The sequence below is a fragment of the Anthonomus grandis genome, chromosome 2, assembly GCF_022605725.1.
Source record: "Anthonomus grandis grandis chromosome 2, icAntGran1.3, whole genome shotgun sequence".
Lineage (NCBI taxonomy): Eukaryota > Metazoa > Arthropoda > Insecta > Coleoptera > Curculionidae > Anthonomus > Anthonomus grandis.
In genome coordinates, this window is record NC_065547.1 from 18150316 (window position 1) to 18174566 (window position 24251).

Genomic DNA, 24251 nt, shown 5'->3' on the forward strand with positions numbered 1-24251 from the left:
AATTTTAAACATTTTTGATTCACAAATCGCTTAATGGCTAACGCCCCTCGCTCTAAAGCTTCGCTATTAAAAATCGCCTCTGTCAATATTAACAGTATTAGCAGAAAAAAAAAACGAAAATCCTTCCCCAGCAGGGAAGTAACTCGGGTTCAAATTGCAAACCTCTTTTCCCCTGACAGCCCCGTCCTAGTAGGAGACGACTTGAACGCCAAGCACCTTGGTTGGGGATGTATGTGCCAGAGTCCTACGGATCTCCTTATATAGGCAATGGTAGAAGCCATTCCAATGAATGTATACCCGCGTCCCAAGTCTCGCGTCCTCTCCAGTCCCAGAGACTTTACAAACTGGGCTGCATACAGGAATCATCTTCAATCTTGCTCCCATACTTCTCGCAGAATTTAATTCCGAGAGGTGGGAGCAGAAACTCGACGATATTGAATATCCTTCAGAGCTCGTCCGCCTCGGCAAATACGGTTAAAGGGGACAGGAAACGTCCGGTTTAAAGATTAACCGTTTTATTATTACCGCCCTTTATTAACTACAATAACGCCAAGGTGTCCGACCCGCAACAAAAGGTTGAGGTCTTTGCAATCTCGCTTGAATCCTAACGCTCCAAATATCTTTGCTACGGTCTAAGTCCGCTGATGTCATCCTTATCCCTAAAATGGGAAAATCAGCAACAAATCCCTCGAGCTACAGCCTAATAAGTATTCTCTCAATGAAAAAAATCGCCGAAAGAGTTATTCTTAACCACGTTCACCATGTTCTGCAACAGGCACGAGATAATCCCTGATGGTCAATTTAATTTCACCGAAACGTAAGATTTGAAAACTTGTTTAATGAAAAAAAGTTTTCAACCAAACACTCCACTCATCAAATAACCCGGTTTGCTTTCCTCTTTCTCTCCACAGCTAACCGAGAAATGCACACCGGGGCTGTATTACTAGCTATTTAAAGCTTTCGAACAGATTTGCCACGACGGTTTATTGCATAGACTAGTCAGCTCATTTTCCCGATTCTCTTGTAAAACTAATCCACCCTTTTTTGACTAATCGGTCATTTCGTGTCTGCGCCGAAAGTTTTGTTTCCACTCACCGCCCAGTAAGAGTAGGACTTTCCCAAGGTTCTCCTCTTCCCCCTGTTGTTCAACATTTTTATTCGTGATAACCCGTGATAAATAATAATAATAATAATAATAATACGTCCCAACATATTACAATACTGAAGTACGTCGATGACACCGCAATCCTCACAACCTGTCCCAAAAAAAGGCACATTAAAATAAGATTGTAAAAACCTTGATCTTGATTCACTTCACTCCTGGATGGACCACTGGAGATTGGAAGTCAACCAGGAAGTCCAAGTTGGAGTTCTTTTCCAAAAAGAGGAGAGCACCGGCTGGCCATCTGAATTGGCGAGCCACCAATCTCGGATGGTCGGCCCAGGCCCGTTATCTAGGAATTTTCTTCGACCGGAAGCTAACCTGGGAAAAAATACGCCAAGACTCCAGCTGGGAAGGCCAAAGTCTAGCTCGATTTCGTCTCTCTACTCCCTCCTTTACCCCAAGAACAAACTGTCACGCAGGACCAAGATCCGGATCTACCAAACTTTAATCTACCCAATAATCTCTTAGGCTTCCCCACATGGGCAGACATCCAGCCCCGTCACATGCAGAGGCTCCAAGCAGTGGAAAACAGGGCTTTCCGGATTATGTCAGGTGCACCATGGTAAGTGCCCAGAACCCAAAACATCAACAGATCATAGAAACCTCACCAAATTACTTGAAGTAAAGAAAAAATAATTTCATGCATATTGTTAACTTTTAAGGGTTAAGTTTAAGGTTAAGGTTGGATAAGAAGTCAGTTAAAATCCAAGCTTTTAAATTTTCTTTTCCTTTGCGACAGAGCACCGCCGCGGCCGGCCCGAGGACGGGATTAGTAAACATCTGACTTTCGTGGGAGCTGCGTCATATAAAATATTACGCGAATATATATATAATATAATATAATATTACGTGGGTTTTACAGACATGACAATGTGTAAAACCCGCATAGAATTGTAATTTAAAAATGTTTAATATGCTGTGTTTGGCATAATGAAAATTAAAGCGTTAATCTAATAAAAAATAAAATATCAGCTCTGATAAAAATATCTTAAAAAATTAGAAAAAACTCTAATAAATAATCTTAACAACATATCATTTTTAATTATATTATTCAAATAAAAAGCTCAAATAAACCGCCTTCTTTCGCTAAACAAAAACTTAACCTATCATAAAAGCTATTTCGCACCTCCAAAAGAGTTTCAGGTAAAATGGAATTGGCACCTTCGACAATTTTATTTCGCAACTCCTCTAAATTTGTTGGCCTACTAAATTCATTGCTGCTTGTAAATGGTCTGCTTAAGGTAACCCCACAGATAAAAGTCATTTGGAGACAAATGTGGAGATCTAGGAGGCCATTTAATATCGCCAGCCCCACTAATAAGGCGGTTAGGAAAAGTATTTGTTAAAAATTCTTTTACCCTAACCGCGTTATGAGCAGGAGAGCCATCTTGCTGAAAATAAACCGATCCCAGGTCTACATCAGGTAGGATTTGAATGGCAGGAAGAACTTGGTTTTGCAGCAACTCAAGGTACTTTTGGGCGTTTAAAGTTCCATCAATAAAAAAATGGCCCTATAACATTGTCTCCCAAAATACCTGCCCAAACATTCAATTTCTGAGGATACTGGGTACGAAACTGAAAACTTCTGTGCTCGTTTTCCTGAGACCAATAACGAACAATGGAAGGATTGTGTTTGCCATGTAATGGAAAAGAAGATTCAGCAGAAAACAAAATATTTTTAAAAAAATAATCGTTTTTATTTGCATTTTCCATCATGGTTTCACAAAATTTCATTCTTCGCCACTGGTCTTCTGAAAATATTTCCTGAGTTTTTGAATACTTGAAACATTTGTACTTATATTTTTTCCAGATACGAGCAACAGTTTTATTGCTCATTCCCAGTTCCTCTCCAACACTTCTAGTGGACCGTGTCGAATCAAGTTCTAGGGTACTGCAAACCATTTCTTCCCGCCGTTCTATATCCTGGACCACTTCAACAAGTGTTTTTTGACGTTTTGTGTGGCATTTTTTAAAATCTTGAAGACAAAAAGATGTCAAAAATTTGTAACCACATTTAAAACCGTTTTTGCACAAGGAATCGGTCTATTCTCAAATGTCACTGAAAAAAAAACTTTACATTGTACTGCCGAATTTAATTAGTTGAACTCTCGGAAGGGGTATAAACAGCCATAGTGAAAAAAACACGAAAATAACGCTCAATAATTATTAATGCAACGTTCAGTAACACAGCAAAGTGAGGTCTGCTGACTCCCGGTTTAAAAAATAAAAACGAAAAATTCCGCCGCCTGCAAGCCGCAACCAAGCGCTGTTGCCATTATTTTGGGTAATACGTAGCTCACGATAACACGATCTGTATAAGGCCTTCTTCAGGGCGATACAAAATTGACAAAAATTGAGTTAACAAAATTAAACTGGGACACTAGAACAACACACAAAATCCACACATGTTTTTTAGCAAAAGAAAGTAAACTTAACGTAATAATTAGAAGATTAAATTAATTTATTTATTTAGAAAACATCCAAGAAAACGTAAAAAAACAAAAGTTTTTATCCTCAAGAAGTTGATTAGTTCAAAGTAAGACCAGCCAGCAACAAAAGAGAAACTTCTTTGGTGGGTATGCTAATCCCAAACGACCAATTTAAAATTTACGAACACAAACACATTTGGAACAACATGGTAAAAATTAAACAGTTAAAATAGCAATAATAAAATTTCTACAATTGCCAATAATGGGGCTACTCCCTCTCAAACTGCTTATCAAATCCCAGATATCTCAAATGCAAAGATAAACACTTCTATAAAGATTATCCAAAAAAAGATCGCGACACACTAGCAATTTGTTGTACCTGTTTGCAGAATGTCCACTACCACAGACATTCTACAAATTATAGCAAATGTCAAAAAACCCAATATCAAAAACAAAACAAACACTCACAAACAACAATCATTTTAGAACCGATGCTTTGCTGATGGCCTCCTCATAAAACACGACTCAAACAAAACCATTACCACCCCCACAAAACAAACACAACTTATCAATATCCCGATAACACGAATACCTCAGCGATCAACTCTGCAACAACCATCAAATCTCGAAAAAATAAATCCCATTCTAACACAAGGTGAAAACCAAATTTAACAAAACTCGATAACAGTTTAACAAACATAACACGAAGACTAAATCAAACCCCCTAATAACAATCAACCTATTAACAACAATAGGTAATGTATAATCAAACCGCAACAACTACAAAATTATAAGTATTAATGGGTTATTTAAGTTTTTCAGTAAAAAAATATTTAAACTACACCCCAAAATTTAAAAAAATAAAAAGATAATTTTATTTCTTCGTATTATAAAAAAAATACATAATAAAAACAAAATGAAAGAACTGCCAGAACTAGTTCATCAATGTCCACTACCTTTCTCTCTCATCCAATTTTATCAAAAAACCCTCCTTAAAGAAAAAAAAATCCTTGGAAATAACGATTGGCTGATGTTTCTTGCATTTGCATAGGAATTTTTTTTTACCAGGTACCTTCTATTAGTTCTATTATAAAACCAAAATATATTTTTATCTGTGATTATTAATTATTAATTCAATATCTTTTTATCCCCTTGCCATTCCTCTTTAATTTTATGTAGAACTTATCTTTCCGACTTCATAAAAAAGATTATGATTCCTTAAGAAACCATTACATATTATAAAACTTCATTGTTTTATGAAACCAAATAATTTGAAATTTCTAGGCGACTAAATTATTATAAATAAATTCCGCTAGTCTAAAAGGGCGGCTGATCGGATCCATTAATACATATTCAGGCATATTAATTACTCTATGTATTCGCCCGTAGCCGATCGAGAGTTCTAGCCGTGACACTGGTTTCGTGGCGTCAAAATTGAAGCCGAGATTTGGTGGCGCACGCCGTACAGTGGAACGACTAAGTGGAGATACCGCGGGACCTAATATTTTACATTTTACAAGATAATATTTTTTTTTATTATTACGTATTTTTAGGTATATGATAAATGTTTTAACTATTTTTTATTACTTATTTTATTGGAAAAATATACATAAACGGTGTTTCAAATTCGTCTACCCTCAAAATACGAAAATGGATAATTTACCCCAAAGTTGCACATTATTTACTTGTAAAAGAATATGTCATATAAAAAATATATATATTATATTTTATGTGGTTTTGAAGATTATTGAAAAAAAAAACAAATTTTCAAAAACTTATTCTTGACACTTTTGTGGGTTATCTTGGTTGCTATGGGAAAGTTTTGCATTGCTGTATTACTTTTTCGTAAAAATGTTAATGCCGAAAACAAAACTAGGTAGGTACCTACGCCAAATTTATGTTGCTTATTTAAAAAATCGAAAATTTTAATGATTCCGAAGATAATCAAAAAAACCAAAAAAAAAATTAAAATCCATTTTAATTTTTTCTGAGCTTAAACAGGAATGCAGTAAGAGGTAGGCATTATTCTAAATAAAATTAAGATTGTAAAATGTAAGTTAAAAATAAAATTGTTAATTTACCCACCTAATTTAAATACCGAATTTTTATTATTTTTAAAACTCAAAGCGAGTATCAAAATATACCAAACTATTTTGATACTCGCTTTGTTTAAAATTTTAAATGCGTAATCTTACTATAAACTACAATAATAACTGCAGTAAAATATTATTTCGAATCAACGCAAAATATGTGCCCTAGCGCGGAATTTTTGCCATCGCGATGCGGTCGTCGCGTCGCATGATTTTGGCTTCTGTTGTGAGGTATCGATGGAAGCGGGGATAAGTGTCCAGGCTAGAACTATCGATCGGCTACGATTCGCCGCGACGAATATAGCAAAGTTTATAAAATATACTATATAGTATATTCTGTAAACTTTGACTATAGTGATCCTGTTTTCGACATAAAATGGCTAGCATGCATCACATAAAATGGCTTCTTGGTGCATCCTTTGGTCTTATTTCCTCTAAGTAATAACAGATTTATTAAATACAAAATTAGAACAATTGCTAGAGCCAGTAATTATGACGATAGGATTATTGATAAGCTAATTAAAAGACATAACTTTATTGACAATGACTAATAAGACATAACTGAACATGTTTTAAATACAGGTCACTTGGTAGGGATAGACAACTGAAAACTACTTAATAACCAGTTAATAACAATGGAATATTCAATGCATAAGAAAGTAAAGCAATATTCAAAAATCAGAAAACCATTCTTAACGGGGATACAGGTCCAATCCCTTACAATCAATTATATAGTTTAATTAATGTTTAAACTTTGTTCAGCCAGTGGATTTTTCGCTCTATTAGTTACATTTTTAGTATAGGTCATTTATAAGTAGTTTTAGTTTCACCTTCTTTCGAAGATGTTAATATCGTTAGCGGGTGCCGAGTAAAATAAAGAGTTTTAGTCAGTGGTAAAACTGTTGTGATTTGAACATATTATACAGGGTGGCCATTTAAAAACGAAACAGAGCCTATTTTGGGGCCCTCAGAACATTTGCGAAAAAATCCTCGGACCCGTCAATTTTTGATTCAAGGGGGAACCATTTTTTTGTTAGTTTCGCTCTAGGAAGGAAAGCCCTAGCGGGGGTGACAAGGGCCCCCAAAATTTTAAACGGGGGTTCGAGTGATACCTTATTTTGAAGGTATTTTTATGTGGATTATAACCCTAAAGTTTTAAATCGTTACTATTTGCCTAGTCGATACAGGGGCTAATAAAAGTTACAAAAACATGTCAACATTTTTTATGAAAAAAAATGCTTGTAAATTTAGCAGTTAAATAAATACAAAAAATTTTGTTCTCCTACATTGTGAACCGTACTTTCTGTTATTTTTTTTTTAATACCCGTAGGTAACTATGCCAATTCTGCAAGGGAACTCTTGGTTATTGTTAAGACTGTTTTAGTTACAACATTGAGTGTGATAATGGTTTATTCACTTGCTGAAAGAGTTGAAATAATTTCTCTTTTCTTTGCGAACAATGAAAATGCTAATAGAACTGCCCAGCTCTTTAACACACTACAACACCCCAATCGACAGGTCCATCGCAAGTACATTTTGGAATTGGTTCAAAAATGTAGGGAAACTGGGTCTGTGGCTAATAAAAAGCGCGAAATGAATAATCCAGTGGTGAATGAAGCTTCAGAAGTAGCTATTTTAGGCCATATTGTGCAAGATCCTACACTGAGCACAAGGAAGTTATCAACCGTGTCTGGTATTAAGAGAAGCAGCATTCAGAAGATATTAATATCTTCTGTCTAAAAAAACAAGTTTCATCCGTACAAAATACATCTCGTACAAGAACTGAACGAAGACGATTTTGATAGGCGAGTACAATTTTGTGAAATTATATCTGAACAAGCCGCCAAATCCACACTTTCTATTTAATGTATGTTTTTCTGACGAATGCTCCTTTTTCCTAAACGGTACTGTAAATCGTCACAACTGTCGCTATTGGGCTGATTCAAATCCCAGAATATTTCCTGAGGTGCATACACAACATCCTGAAAAATTAAATGTTTGGGCTGGCATTTTTGGTAAACATATCGTAGGCCCCTTTTTTTTACCTGGCAATTTAACAGGAGAGATGTACCTGGAGTTATTAGAAAATACAATTCATCCAGCATTAGTGGAGATACTAGAAAATAACAACGAGTACTTGGAAAATCGTCTAGTATTTCAGCAAGATGGGGCGCCACCCCACTATACTGCAAGGGTTCGTCAATATTTGGACCAAACGTTTCCAGGACAATGGATTGGAAGAAGAGGAGCTATTGAATGGCCTCCTCGTTCCCCGGACTTAAGCCCGTTAGATTTTTTTTTATAGGACCATTTAAAAACTAAAATTTATGCTAGTCAGCCAACATCGCTAGACCATTTGCGACAAAGAATAAATTGATGAATGTCGTCAAATCACCCCAGAAATTTTGCAAAATGTACGGTAAAGGTTTGAATAAAACCTGTATTATTGTATGGAAGTCGAAGGCCAACATTTTGAACATTTACTTGATTGATTTTATCTTTAAGCCCTTTATTTAAAATTATACTTTTTAAAATTTTTTTTGTAACTTTTATTAGCCCCTGTATCGACTAGCTAGACGCTAGGGCTTTGCCCTCAGGGGGGCGAAACTAGCAAAAAAATATTTCCCCCTTGAATCAAAAATTGACGGGTCCGAGGATTTTTTCGCAAATGTTCTGAGGAATCCAAAATAGGCTCTGTTTCGTTTTCAAATGGCCACCCTGTATATCAAATAAAAGTAGTGGAAAACCATCATATATTAACAAAAATTCAACCGTTGACTGGAATGCACACATGACTTCAACATAAACTAAATAATCGGTGTTTTATTATATTATCAGAAAAGTGCTTATTCAAAATCTTTTACAGATATTGAGATCAAAATATCGAATGATTCACTGCAAGAAATATTACATTTAATGAAACTGAATGAAAAAAAGATTTACATTTAATGAAATTTATAACATTAGTAAAATCCATTAAAAACAGCTATTGGATAGACAACTTAGGCAAGCCCTACAATGATTATAGAGCTGATATTAATATGAAATATCTATAAAAAAATATTTATTACCCCCTCGATGTTGCCCTGATTTTTTTTATTGTTCTGCTCTATTCGGTTTCTTTCATTCTCACCTGCTTGTAATGTTTTAAATAGTCTGGCAAGACTAACCGATTTACAGGGGATATTTCTAGGGAGTTGAGTTTGTTGGACAGCCTTGATTTTAAAGTTTTAAACAACAAGAACAACTCCCAAAGAAAGAAGAAAAATAAACCTCATCAGGCCAGCTTCGTGGGTTCTCTGTATGGTCAGTTGTCCCAGTCATACTCACTTACTGAGATGTAAAATACATGAAATCTAAGAATTAACAATTAAGAAGTTAAACACAGAAAATTTGGTAAGAAAACACCATGAAGTCATGAAATTTACCTGGCAAAATATATATATATATATGTAAATGTATGTAAAGCTATTAAAATTTAAGACTAGAAAGAAAAGATATATATGTAAGTATAACGTGATAACGTCAAAAGAATTACATGCTATAAAAGTTTAAAAATTAATTGTTGACAAAACGTTAATATAATTTAGATTTGCAAAATAATTTATACCATATAATTAATACGATGAGGCGATAAGGTAATAATTATCATATGATATGACCGAGTAATAACAGTGAAGTACGAGTAATATGGTAATAAGTTAATCATGATAAGTAAAAATATATAAATAAAGCAACTCTTTTTCTCCTCTTGGGGTTCGTTCATTATGTCCGAATACACATCAGCCTATTACAGGCTTATTGTGCTCGCCCCAGAAACAGACAGATAAATCTCAAAAGGTATATCTCAGAATCAGTGATTCAGATTAAAGATATATCTCAGAATTATTGTTTCACATCCATATTGGAGTGGCGCCAATATGGATCCCTGTGGTACTCCTGCATTCGTAGGTAAAAAGTTGGATTTGATGCCAAATTCTGTTTTTAAACAAGTCCAACGCATGTTATTTCGTTTTTATCCAGATTAAGTCTAACATCGTTTATGAATTTTACAAGACATGTGGTAGTACTGAAATTTTTTCGAAAACCAGACTGACAATCAGGAATTACGCTCATTGATTTAAAAAAAATGGTTAATTGGTATGGGTTTTTGTAATATTTCCGAGAATTATGATGATATTTAGTAGATGATAATGATAATGATTGATGAATATTTAGTAGAAATTTCATCTTCACCGGCTGCATTTATTTTTATAGAATTTACAATTTTTAACAGGCATTGTTTCGTCTAATTACGATATAAAAAAATTATTTGTTACTTTTTCGTATATATTTTGTCGGAAAAATTTAATTTCATCGTGAGAAGAAATATCAGTTCCATTGTTACAATTCGAAAAATAGTTATTAATTCTAGTTACATCAGCCAAGTGAATAGGAACATCAAGTTTTGAGTCTTGAGTAATGTGAAGTCTTTTTGCGGTTGGCCAGAAATCCTTCCCATTTTTTAAACTGACTAAATTACAATATACAATTTTTTCCTGCACAATGGCATGTTTGGTATGGTTTCGCACTTCTATAATAACGTCAACGTGAGTCTCTAAGTCTATAAGGTTTTTCCCGCAATTTCATTAAAAATTTTAGTATTAGGAGTAATCCATGGTCTATATTCTCTTTCAGTAGTTTTTTTCCCAATAATAGGAGCATGTTTATTAATTAAATTTTAAATGCTTGAGTTAAATAATTTTAATTTCATATTAACATCTCTCATGTGATAAATATCGTCCCATAAAAAGCAATATGCATCTAATTCAAGGACGTTATAATGGAGATCCGTAAAGTTTCTATATTTCATATATACTTTTCCCTTACTTCAACAATTAGGTCAAAAATACTGTAAACTAGGCAGTGATCAGATAAATATTTTGAGATTGGTATTGCTTTACTGGTTTTGGGAAAAAAGTTACTGTTTGATATAATTACATATAGAAGAGTGTTGGTTTGAGCATTAATATTTATCCGAGTGAGGTCTGGAATGTGCTGATTAAATTAGTAAAGTGTAAAATCTTGATCTAGAATTACTCTGCTGTAGTAAATTAATATTTAGATCTCCTGTGAGAATTACGTGATCATAAAAGGGTACTGCCAAATTTAAAAGATCTTCTAAACTATCCATGTCTCTCTCCATGTTTTTTTTTTTGCTGAATCTTAACACTAAAAATTTCACAAGCATTATTTATATTGTCGAGTTCTATTTTCTGAAATTTAATATGTTTTTTATTTAATATAAATCCAAACAACTTCCCCTCTTCTCACGCGATCATTTCTCAATAATGTATACCCACTGATCTAAAATGTGTTAGTCATGTTGGGGTGTCAACCACGTTTCTGATAAGCCCAACAAATGAACGTTATACTTTGAAATATAAGTAACAAGTTCATCAAACCCGGTACTCAGGGATCGAACATTAAGATGTGCTATGCACAGATGATCTTTTGTAAAGGTTTGGTTGTTGTCTATCTGGAAATATTTCCCGATACCTGCATGCCGTCCATTAAAATTTACTTGTGCGTAAACACAAAGCATATCACGCATCTCCAAATTGGTAAACAAATTACGCCTAGGCATTACTTAAAATGAAAAACTTTTTTACTCGTTTTAAAAGTTTTATATGGCATTCAAAAAGTTTGACATAAATAATACAAATACTTGTCTTCAACGCCAACTGCCAAAGATGGCATTTAAATAAAGTAGTAAATAAATATTGTTTTAAACATTTTTTGAAAAATGGTGATTATGTCGAAAATGGTTGCTCCTAGAGACTTTAATAAGGTATACATTTTTTATGTAAAATAAAAAAGGAATTTATTTTGATACTATTTAAACCGATATACGGGGGAAAAGTTATAAAAAAAAGTTATGGGTTCGAAAAAAATAAAAACTAACGCAACGAAAACACGAAAACTGTATACGAAATTTTATTTTTCTTTTTAAAAGACTCTTATATTTTAAATTTAATGTCAGTATGTCAGTTAATTCAGGACCTATGAGAAAAAAACGATAAATCAAATAATAGTTTGTCACCCTGTATTTCAGTTACTATGTCCCATTACTTTCGGGGCACCCTGTATATTACTTAGGCATTTCAAACTAAATGCTTTGAATTGTTTATTTTTTCAGCAGATAAGATGGTATGTATTTTTTATTTATTATTTTTTTAGAAAGTCAACAAAAAGCTTTGCCTAGAAAAACTCAAGGATTCAGCAGTAGCTTCGCATTTTCGTAGCGAAATTAGGGAAAATCTTCATGCCGATAATTTCCCACAAGATCTAGAAGAACACTGGGCTTTAGTTAAACAAAATCTAATGGACATTAGCAGCTCAATTCTGAGAATGCCATGCCGCGCAATCATCAGCCAGACTAGTTCAAAGAGAATGAACTCCTGATAAAACCTCTATTGGAACGTAAGTACGTAGCTCAGGAAAACGCTCTTAGCAATCCTCAGAACATAGCTGCGCAAACAAAGCTTAGAGATACTAAAAACGAACTCAGAAAGGAAACGCGAATGCTAAAGAACAACTGGTGGGCAAACAAGGCGCGCGAAATACAGCAGTTCGCAGATAACCGAGACTACAAAAAGTTTTTTCAAGCTCTAAAAGAAGTGTACGGTCCTTCTCGCCGAAATATATGCCCAGTAAAAGACATACACGGCAATACTCTTAAGGACATAAAAGATATCATGCTAAGATGGAGGGAACACTATTGCACAGTACTTAATCAATCAAACGAATGACCTCAAAGTGATAGACATGATTCCACAATATGAAACGGCACACGAACTGGATGGTCCAATATCTGTGGAAGAAATTCGATCAGCTATCAAAAAATTAAAAAATATTAAAGCTGCGGGGCCCGACGGCTTACCAGCTGAGATCTACAAGGCGGCCGGTGACGATATTATTGTACCGTTGAAATCTATCTTAGACAAAATCTGGCTCAGCGAAAAAACCCCGCAAGACTTTAAAAACGCCAATATCATAAACATTTACAAGCATAAAGGCTTCGCGTATGACTGTAACAACTATCGCGGCATTTTATTACTGTCGATAGCGGGAAAGATTCTATCAAAGATCTTAGCGGATAGATTACAACCAGTAGTGGAAAAACTTATTCTAGAAACCCAGAGCGGCTTTCGGCCAAACAGAGGAACCAACGATCTGATCTTTGTTAACTTCAAGAAAAGGCGAGAGAACATCAGACTCAATTACATGTCGCATTCATAGATCTGGCGAAGGCCTTTGATTCGGTTAACAGAAACGCCCTCTGGGGCATTTTAAAACGTTTCGGAATCCCAAATAAATTCGTCTCAGTGGTCGAAAATTTACATACAAGTAATCAAGCACAAGTGCTAGTAAACGGTGAGCTTTCCGAACCGTGCTCCACTGAGACGGGAGTTAGGCAGGGCTGCGTCCTGGCTCCTATTTTGTTCAATGTTTTCCTTGCGGCGCTATCGATCATTGTTGACAGAAATCTAACTGCTAGAGGGATTGGAATCAGATATAGATATGATGGAGGGCTTTTCAATTTAAAACGTCTTAGAGCTAGAACAAGAGTGCGTTTTAGAGCTAGAACACGTCAAAAACCAAGCTTCTTATAACTCCTGCACCAGATAATCCTCAGCTCATACAGGTCAATGGCGAGACTTTGGAGCAAGTTGAACGCTTTAACTACCTAGGTAGCGTATTTAGTACAAAACTAAACATAGACGACGAAATAGCAAACAGAATTAGCTCTGCATCAAAAGCGTATTGGAGTCTTAAGGATCGAGTGTTTTACAATCATAATCTGAGTCTTCAAACGAAAACGGCAGTATATAGAGCAATAATTGTGCCAACGCTATTATATGGCTGCGAATCATGGATCCCATACAGACGACATATAAAGGCTCTTGAACAATTTCAGCAACGGCAACTGCGACAAATGATGAGAATCAGATGGTTTCATAAAGTTTCTAAGAATGAGGTTCTGCAAATATTAAAACTGTATAAATATAACGAAGGGCAAGAATGAGATGGCTGGGTCATGTATACAGAATGGACGAACGGCGTTTACCAAAATCTCTTTTGTATGGAGAACTAACTGAAGGTGCAAGGAGGCCGGGAGGCCAATACAAACGCTTCAAAGATGTCGTCCACGATGATTTAAAGCTATTGGGAATTGAAAACAACTGGGAAGAGATAGTCAACAATCGTGCCCAATGGAGAAGAGCGACGTCCGTTGCTCCTCAACCGACTAGAAGAACTCAAAGACCGGCTCTGCAGGAATTTCCGTGTGATGTTTGTGGCCGGATTTGCAAATCTCGCATAGGATTGTTTAGCCATAGTAAAACTCACCCAAGACTGTAGCTTTGTCTTTAGTTTATATTTATCTTTTATAATGTAATAATTTTTTTTTTACTCGGTAATCGAGCTCGGCAATATATGTATTTTTTACCTGTTAATTGTTTTTTTTTTCTAAGAGTGGCCACGTAGGAACATTAATAAATCCTATTTAAAAAATACAAATTCTTTTTAACAGTGTAGAGAAAAAATGTAATTTTTTTCTCATATGCTCCATAAAAGAGAAATATCAATATATTTCTTATATTTATTAATTCTAAGGGCTAACCATACCTGATATTTTTGTCAGTTTCTTGACTGTTTAACGGCCATGCATGCAGCACTGGTTTATTTAATTCTGCAGCTATAATATAATCTTCTAAAACTGATAAGGTCCTTGGTGGAATAGCACCTCCATTTTTATACAACCCAATAACATTTTTATTGTTGTAGTCCCAAAGGCAAACAGAAAATTGCTGGGATAATTGACATGTGGTTATAAGTAGATCCTGATTCTCCATCCTCTGAAATTAAATTAATTGACAAAGATTAGCAAACATGAAAAACCTTAATAAAGTCGATTTCTTACTTAGATGTATAGAGCGTAATTAGTGGGAACTATTAGTATCTTTGCTAATATTTAAGTTACAGTGTCAGTTAAATTAGCAAACTAATAGGATTGTTTCTGTTCATTGAAATGGTAAAAACATAAAAAAATTGAACATCGCGTTTTCGAGAAAATGTTAAAAATAATTTATACTTATAGTAATTCATACCAATACAATAAAAGTCGAAAGGCGATGTTTTGTTGACCTATGCGGCCAACGAATCGGGGTACGGGTTGCAATCCATTGATCGTTAAACAGTCTATTAAATAATATTTTACACAATGTGGTTGATGGAGAGATGTTCCATCCTATCCATCCTATCCTTGGAAACAGATAACTTCTTTCAAGTTAAGAACAAAGTGCCATCATAAAACGCCCTATTATTTAGATCCTATTATTTAGATTCCTATTAAGCCATCCCAACGTTTATACAAAATTAACTTTTGAGGGTTTTTAGTATCACTAAGTAAAAGATTTTCTTGTCAAAATAAAAATTAGCTTTGCCGCTTCAAATTAAACAGTTTAAAATATTACCACTTGCTTCATGTGCATTACGTAACCAGTTGTAAAAGCAAGTCTTCTTTCGTTATCGCTAGACTGTGTTTGTACTGGTCAATGGGTATGGTATATGGCAAAAATTTGTCTTTCGTTAAGACCCAACATATTGTTACTAAGCTTATACGAAAGGTCTTGTTAAATCACTGGTTGCATTCTTCATGTAGCTGCAAAATATGCCAGAATCAACATTTCTTTTAGTTCTTTTAAACACGCTTTCGTTACTTCTAAATTCTCTGTTGATAATTAAAAAGCATCTTCGTTTTGGCAAGTTTGAATTTTCTGCCAGTATTCTTTTAGCGCTCTGTCACTATTTTTGCGGTATATAACGTAACATTCTAAAAAATTTTACAAAAATCACAAATTTTGCTAGTATGTAACTGTCAATATTTATTTATTTTATTAACTCTCTATGGCTACCGTAATTTTATTATTCAAACAAGGATTTATTAGTAAAACAAACAAATCATAAAGTTCAAAGCCAACTTGCCTAAATTTGGCAAAATTATTAATATCTCTATAACTTTGTTATTGTTAGTGTAAATAATTTCTTAAAGGTAAAAAAAAGGTATAGTAGTCTATGCTTGCAGTGGAGTTAACAGGTGGTCAATGGGTAAGTAAAGATACTTTAGTCATTTAAATTTTTTTAGTTATAAACTTATTTTCTTTAATTTTAACATTAACGTAATATACAATATATTTATACAGAGGATTCTATTTAACAAAAGCAGTTTTCACATTATCTCAAAAGTGCGAAGTTCAATTTTTTTCCTGTTTTTACCATTGTAATCAGCAGAAAAAATCCTACTAGTTTGCTAATTTAACCGACCTTGTATCTTAAATATTAACCAAGATGCCAATAGTGACGACTAATCGGAAGCACCCTTAGAACATTGAAAGGCTAGAATTAGTAAACAACAACGAATTTGTTTGAGTTCGAAGAATTACAATAACTGCTTATAGATGTTCAAAGATTAAGATCTAGAATTTTCTCCAAAAATATATTTGTAACAAAATATAAATATAATATGAAGAATTTACTATATTAAAGGAACAACAAAATATAAACACTTAAGTACCTAAATCTACTATTTAGAATGCACTATAACGAAGATCCCTTTAACAAATGCTGGAAGATCTTCTGACAGGGGTCTATTGTAAAATCTCGCAAACGTGTTAAAATTTGTGTGTCCAACCCGCTCTAGATCTAATAAACTCAATAGAAACTCCTGCCCTATAGGCTGCCGAAGTGGCTGCATGACGAATAATACAACCCGGAAATTGAGTGGCATTAATGCCACTAGCTGCAAGAGTAAGCTTAATCCACTTGCTTAATCTCTATGCTGACACTGGATGAAAGGGTTTATTAACTGTTAGTATTTAGAAATCAGTCTGGGGGACGCAGATCCCTGGTTACCGATATATATTGATCAATCACAGTGGCCAAGCCGAGAGAAGCATTTTCCTTCAAATATGGGATTATCAATACTGGTTGAAATCTTTTATAAGATGAAGTTTTAAGTCTGAAATTCTTATTTCTAATCGATCTGGAAATTTAATAATATTTTGTAAACGTATATATTCCAAAGTTTGAAGCCTATGGCCTGTAATTAATGCTAATAGTGTGGCCAGCTTGGATGTTAATGGAAGCCTAGAAATGTCAGACAAAGGATATAAACTAAATAGATGTAAAAGAATGTCTTGGTCCCACGTAGTCTCGTATTTTGGCCTAGATGGTATTTGGTTATAGATGCCTTTTAAAAAACGTTTTATATTTTTGTCTGATGCGCCACTTTAAAATTGGGTGCTTAGAAAGTAAAAAACCAAATTTAATTAATATTGAAAAGGATTGTTTTCTTGTGCTGCAAAAATCCCACCATTTTCTTAAGTATGCAGCATACTGCTTTAAAGTAGATGTGCTGATTGAATATTTAATAGTATTTAAAGTCCTATTGCTGGGACACCTTGCCTATGAAAAGCCTCCGGATAAAATTCCAACCTCCAGGGAAAGGGTCCTTTATTTTTTATTATCCCTATTCCCTGGGCTCATTCAGCAATGATCTTTTGTAACCATTTTAATACAAGGCTAAATGGTGGGAAGATATAGAAAAATTGACCTTTCCAAGAAACAGTGAAAGCATCTACAGTGATAGAACTAGGATCTGGTTTCCATAAGATATATCAAGTACACTTTGCATTTAATGGACATTATCTTTAGTATTAACATATGAGGCAACTAGGAAAATATTTCTAGTTTCACACCACAGCCAAATTTGCCTTGTGATTCAATTAAGTTTTTTAAACCTTACACTACCTATACGATTTATACAGGCTATGGCTGTCATATTATCTACTCTAAGTAGAATGGAATAATTTGATAAATCTGAAGCAAACGAACGAAGTGCGTTAAATATTGCTAGCAATTCCAAATAATTAATATGTTTTACTAATAATGAGAATGTCATTCCTCTAATAGGAACAGATAACCAAAGAGGTAGGTAAGAAAAGTAATGTTAAATAATATACGATAACAATGTCGGATTAAAATAAAATATTAAAAAAAAAAAATAAATAAAATAAGGATTTTTAAAAAAAATTGAGTTTTTTGTTTGCTTAGTTTCTTGTCATTCTGTTAATTTTTTTTAAATCAGTATTTTAAAACAATAGGTGTTTCAATTTAAAAAAAAAAAAAATTCCAACAGCTTTTGTTCAGCAAAGGTAAGAGTAAGAATATCAAATTTAGAATCTAATAATATTACAAAATACCCAAACCAATGCACGAAATCTTTAATATTTGCAACATTAAAAGCAGCCGCAACAATTTTCCCTAACAAAACTTAAATATTATACTAAAATGTTTATTAAATATAATTAAGAAAATTTTCATATGTGTGCACAACAAATCTGAATAGGAATAACTGGACAATTGACATGTTTATTATATATATCATTAAACCAAAAATCATTAATATATTGTAATAAACTTATTTTGTTAAATAATAAAAATACCGCATGAATTTCTGCTAAAGAAAAATTAGTTAAAACCGTATAAAAAATTGCCCATTTTCCGCTATATTTATCCAAAAAAAATGTAAATTATTAAGCCAGTTTCAATTGTTATATAATCACGCTGGGATCAAATCATTTCAAAAACTGGAGATACGCATTCATTTCCCTCTTTAGCAAACCTTACTCTTACACCTACCATATAATACAAAATTCTGTTTTCACAAAAAATCGCTTTGTTATCTGAAACATGATAGGGTGGACAATACTACCAGTGGCACCTAAATGTAAAATGACCTTTCTATTATTGGATTTTCGAATAGAGGATATTAAGAAGTCATTTTAAAAAATCATATTTTTTCCCCCCTAGCAACTATGTTTTTTACCTTTCAAATGTCTAAAATCCCAAATTTGGTCTATTCTTTTATCACAGTAAAAAAATTATAGTTTTTTAAAATTATTCGACTTTCTCAAACGGTATATCCAGGAAGTTAGTAGAGATATTGAGTTTTCATCCCTAAAAAAATCTTAAATTGCGACCATAACAACGGTGTTTTTTTTGCTTTTTAAACGACTTATATCGAGTTTAAAATAATTTTTTTCCCATTAAATTTTACATAATTTTTTTAATTGTATAATTGTAAAAGAGGAATTTTTTGCGTTGAGAAAATGCATCTAACGGAAGTTATAATGCATCTAAAGTTTTGCATGTGTTAAGTAAAATATCAATTTTCATAAGCGCCACTTTGACATCGCGCGCGACTCCTGAGCCGGCAACCGCCGCGCCGTTGCTTTCCGCAATTCCGTTTGATTTTTGATTTCCGCATTACTCCGGTTTGACACTGCTCCTATCTGTAATAATTGAGTAATAGCATTCTCTAATTTAGATACCTTTGTTACTGTAAAACTGGATTTTGGTAAATAAGTTTGCACTGGTTTCTTTTTAAATGGAATCTTTTATCCAGAAACCAAAGACAGAACAGTTGTTATGTACTCTTTGGTTATTGACACCAGGGATGTATTTTCTAAGTGCTTTCCTGCACGAATTGTCAGGAATGGTCAAGAGGACGCAGCAAAAGACAATTAACACACTGAAGTTTTTTATTAGTACTTTAATAATGGTTTAAGTTACAAAACACAGAGATTCGGTGACTTCGACGTCTAAGAATTAACTAACTAATTAAAAGGGCACAAGCCCTATTTATACAACTAAAAATGAAAGAACGCATTGAAAACATGTGGTCCTTTGCCACACGTTAGTTTTATCCTAAAGTAAACATTTATTACTAAATCTTTGGATTCTCGCATGTTTCGTATTTAGTTAAAATTGTGTAAGTTAACACACTTATCAAAGGGCCATTTGTGTGGGATGTAAATAAGTAAGTATTAATACAAACATGAGACGTCGAGAGATTAGAGTTAATCCAAACAATAAATAAAGGCAATCAAGTGGTCTTAGAACCTAGACTAAACATACACACATGAAAATATTATTGTACCGTAATATGAGGCAGGTATCTAAGACAATATGATCATTAGTGATAAGAGCCCATTTATCTAAATATTTAGAAAGGTGGCCAGCGTAATTCTTATTTACCTGGCTAGTTTATAACTGATCTGGTTCTTCTCTTAACGTGGAGGATATGCTCTCCTGGAATAGCGGGTCCTGCTACTCTCCTCCTTTTTCAAACGAGTCCGGGGCTGTGAGCGCCGATAGTTTAAAGATGTTGATATGCCTGAAGGGCCGGCTTTAGGTTGATTGGTTTTTTGTACAACCGGAGCTTTGGAAGTAGTATATTGTGGAACCCTAGCTTTCTTCCTAATACTGGAACTTCATTCAAGTGCTTCATTAGACCTTGTTAGTTGGTCCGGAAAAGATTTTCCAAACAAAAAGTCGTCTATCGGGCTATCATCCAAAATTTTCTTCACCCCACTGTCCAAAAAAGGAACAATACCATGACGTCGATGTAAAGACAGGGCGTGGAAAACATCCAAAAATATTTTAACAGGATCACATTTTTTTTCTAATTCTTTCCTTGTCTCTTCAGTTTCGGTTTTCTTGGCTATTTCGTATTGTTGGTCAAGCAGAATCGCTATTGCACTTAACCAGCCGCCAGCCGAATAATAGAAAATTACAGGAATTCATATGAATCCTGTAGTAAATATACAGTTTAAGCATATCACAAAATTATGTAAACACTACTGTAAATCACGCGGTCATTTGTTTGTTTTTCCTAAAAATTATAAGGGAACCTAAGAGAAATAATAAATAAATAGAATAGCAATATTTTACTTACTTGAGCTGTCCAATAATTCAAGTAACTTCTTTAGCTTCCTTTTCTTATGTTTGATCGACACTTGAAATTTTTCCCATTTTTCACAATTAAATGGAATAATAAGTGACAAAATAAGTGACAAACTTTTATGATATTTTAAAGTGTGTTTTTTGGCATTTCTACATAAGTTGGCATAATTGCATCATGAGATGTTACAAGCAAACAAACTGCCCATATTTCCACGGCAATGCTAATGTTCTAAGGCAGCACCCTGTATACAAAGACTTAAGAGGCCTCCGGACACCCGCAAAATGCGTTCTCATTTGGAAGGTTTATTTAAAATATGTTAAGTTATTCAAAAAAAAGTCTATACAGGGTGTCCAAGATAAGGATCCTAAGCATGGGGATCTCGGTACCTGTTGGAGATACAGCTTCGGTTAAATTAGGAAAAAGTTGTGCACTTTGACGCGTATTTACATGCCGTTGAGAAACTTCAAAAATTTCCATGGCCTGCTGAGATATTTGGAAAAACGGAAATTTGCCAATATCGATTTTATTTTTTCCTGGCTTTATTTTAAAAGATATCAAAAAACTATTGACACTTTTGATGTAGTACGTGATGGCGCTTTTAAATTTTATATCCGACGTTTCGTTTCCGAGAAACCACCATCAACTTTATTTTTTTATATGGCGCGAAAAGAAAGTACACCCTGTATCTGATTCCATTTTTATTACAAATTCAACGATGTATCACAAGTCACATTTTTTTTGTTAGTTGAAAGGAAAAATGCAAATTTTCTATTTTTTTAGCAAGCTTTGGAAACAAATGCTTTGACACTTTGACGTAAATACCTTTTACCCTGTCACATATTTTTTTATTAAATATTAATTGCCGTTGTTGTTACCGTGATTGTCGAGGTGTTGTTTGTTGAGTAATTATTGTTATTATTATTTACTGTTGTCGTTATTATTGCTAAAATTGTGTTATTATCTTCAAATATGCCTGGTGGTCATTATAGTCATGAAGAGAAGTTTGACATGCTGTCGTGCTACATTTTGTGCTACAAAAATACTGTAAATACAGCAGCAATGTATCTTAATAAATTTCCAGATAGAAAGCAACCATGTAAATCCATTTTCTTAGAGTTGGCTCGAAATTTAAAAGAATATGGTTCGTTTAAAAAGCCTGTTTTATCTCGAAAAAAGGAATCTCTTAAAGAAACTCAAAATAATGTTTTACAAGCAGTTATTAAAAACCCCGAGATATCAACCAGGCAAATTGAAAAAAATATAGGAGTGGCCAAATCTACAGCTCAGTTTATTTTACGTAAAAACAGATATCACCCCTACAAATTTAGAATTTGCCAAGGACTTAAACCTGGGGATTTCGAACGACGTCGGCATTTTTGTGAGTGGTATACACGTGCCTGTGAAGAGGATTATAATTTTCCATCAAAAATAATATGGTCCGACGAAAGTATGGTCACTAATAATGGTATCTTTAACCGCCGCAATAGTCATTACTGGGTCCAACAAAATCCGCGTGTTAAGAAAATATCTAGACATCAACAACGTTTTGGGTTTAATATGTGGTGTGGAATTTTAGGAACCAAAATACTAGGTCCATTTATTTACCATTATTCATTAACAGCAGAACGATATCTTAATTTATTGCAAAATAATTTAGAAGACTGCTTAGATGATTTACCTCTGGCACAAGTCAATAGCTGTTGGTTTCAACAAGACGGGGCTCCTGCACATAATTCTGGGCAAGTTCGACAGTACCTTTCGCAGCGTTTTCCTGAAAAGTGGATTGGAACCTCCAGTGAAGTGTCTTGGCCAGCGCGATCCCCGGACTTAACCCCTTTGGACTTCTTCCTTTGGGGATTTATTAAAAGCCGAGTCTATCAACATTCTTTTGGAACTGAGCAGGAGTTACGAGAATGTGTGACGGCCGCTTTTCAAAGTATTACGCCAGAGATATTGCGTGATGTTTTAATTGCTACTGTAAGAAGATCATACTTATGTCTAGAAAATAACGGAAACCTGTTTGAACACCTGTTTTAAATTAAATTTATAAAATGCGTTAATTTATTTGCTTTTTTCGTTATTTTTAAAATGTATTCATTATTTGTTGCATATCGTTAGAAAAATCATAAAACATTTATCTATTACTGGTTACATTTTTTTATTTATAAGTAGTACAATGTACAATGCAAATCAATGCTTCATTTAGCTTCATCACTCTCTAAATAGATATTAAGAAAAATGTGACAGACTCGGTAACAGGTATTTACATACGCCAAAGCATTTGTTTCCAAAGCTTACTCGGAAACGAAACGTCGGATATAAAATTTAAAAGCGCCATCACGTACTACATCAAAAGTGTCAATGAGAAAGTGTCAATAGTTTTTTGATATCTTTTAAAATAAAGCCAGGAAAAAATAAAATCGATATTGGCAAATACCCGTTTTTTTCCAAATATCTCAGCAGGCCATGGAAATTTTTGAAGTTTCTCAACGGCTATAAATACGCTTCAAAGTGCACAACTTTTATTCAAACAAAACTTCAAATATTTTTTAACAAAATTTAAAATTTTGCAACAAAAATCCTTCCTATTCGTTTAAAAAATTGAAATATGAGATTTTCGCTAAAAAATCGAACGAATTTATACCCATCTCGCTTCATAACCAGCGATCCTTCTCCGTAAAGTAAGTTATATAAAATTGTTAATAGTGGCAAGATAAAGTGTACCTCAAAAAGACGAAAGAGCAGAAGATGTGAGTAAAATCTATTTTTTTAAGATGTGGTCAATTGCAATCAAGATAAGTAAATATTAAATAATTTTTACTTTATAATAGAATTATAGCTTTATTAAAGTTATTGTTTAATATTTACCTAATCATACATCAGAGTTACAATAAATAAATACTACAGTCCCCAGAAATATCTGAAAAAAAAAGCTCGTAGAGGTAATTTTTTATTTTGAGGGATACTTTTTCTGCAACCGAATTTTACTTTTGTAGCTTTAAATAAATCAAACATCCTACCCCTAAATATTAGGAAAATTGTAGAAAAAGGGGTAGTGTCATGTGATATAATTTTAAGGATTTTTTATTTCGTATACCGGGTGACACAAGAAAAAAGCCACACTTAATATTTTGTTTAATTTTCAAGATAAACAAAATGAAAATTGGTATATCGATAGAATGGTTATAAAAGCATCTTTTGACATATTCTCTTATTTTTTGTCACTTGCGGTTTAACAGGAAGTGATACCAACTTTTTTATTTTAAATAGGACTTTGCTATATTATTACGTATTTTGATAGAAAATAATATTCTGGGAACAATGATACTACATTTGCCACTTTTTGGCTGATACTCATAAAAAAAATAATCTTTTAAATTTTAAAATAGGGTTGAATGTTTTTATTGTTAATTGTTTAAGCAAAAAATAATATTCATTGTGTTTTATTACTTGAATCTTTTACACGCCTATTTAAAATTTCCAAAAACCAGAATTTTTGGCATTTACTTTATTTTTTAAATAGCACGTTATCATGAGGAACCACTTTTGAAATGCAGTTTTTCAGAAATACAGTCAGTAAACATTTTCAAAGAACTGCGGAAAATTTATTTCAATGACAAATAATAATTAAACTTGACAAGATGTCATGCATTTTGTCAACTGAAAAATAATTGAAGAACGCGTCAAAACAAGCCTTCTCTGCAAGTTCTATTAAT

The 24251-nt window shown here is 33.5% G+C and overlaps 1 protein-coding gene across 2 annotated transcripts in view; it reads right to left on the reverse strand.

The window, feature by feature from the left end:
• Nucleotides 1-24251, reverse strand: part of LOC126750593 (WD repeat-containing protein 18) — a 119210-nt gene that overhangs the window by 29159 nt on the left and 65800 nt on the right. For both annotated transcript variants that reach the window (XM_050460240.1, XM_050460242.1), the window contains one exon: nt 14355-14584. In XM_050460240.1, the coding sequence (XP_050316197.1) occupies nt 14355-14581 (227 nt within the window). In that variant the 5' untranslated portion in view covers nt 14582-14584. The remainder of the gene's footprint in view (nt 1-14354; nt 14585-24251) is intronic.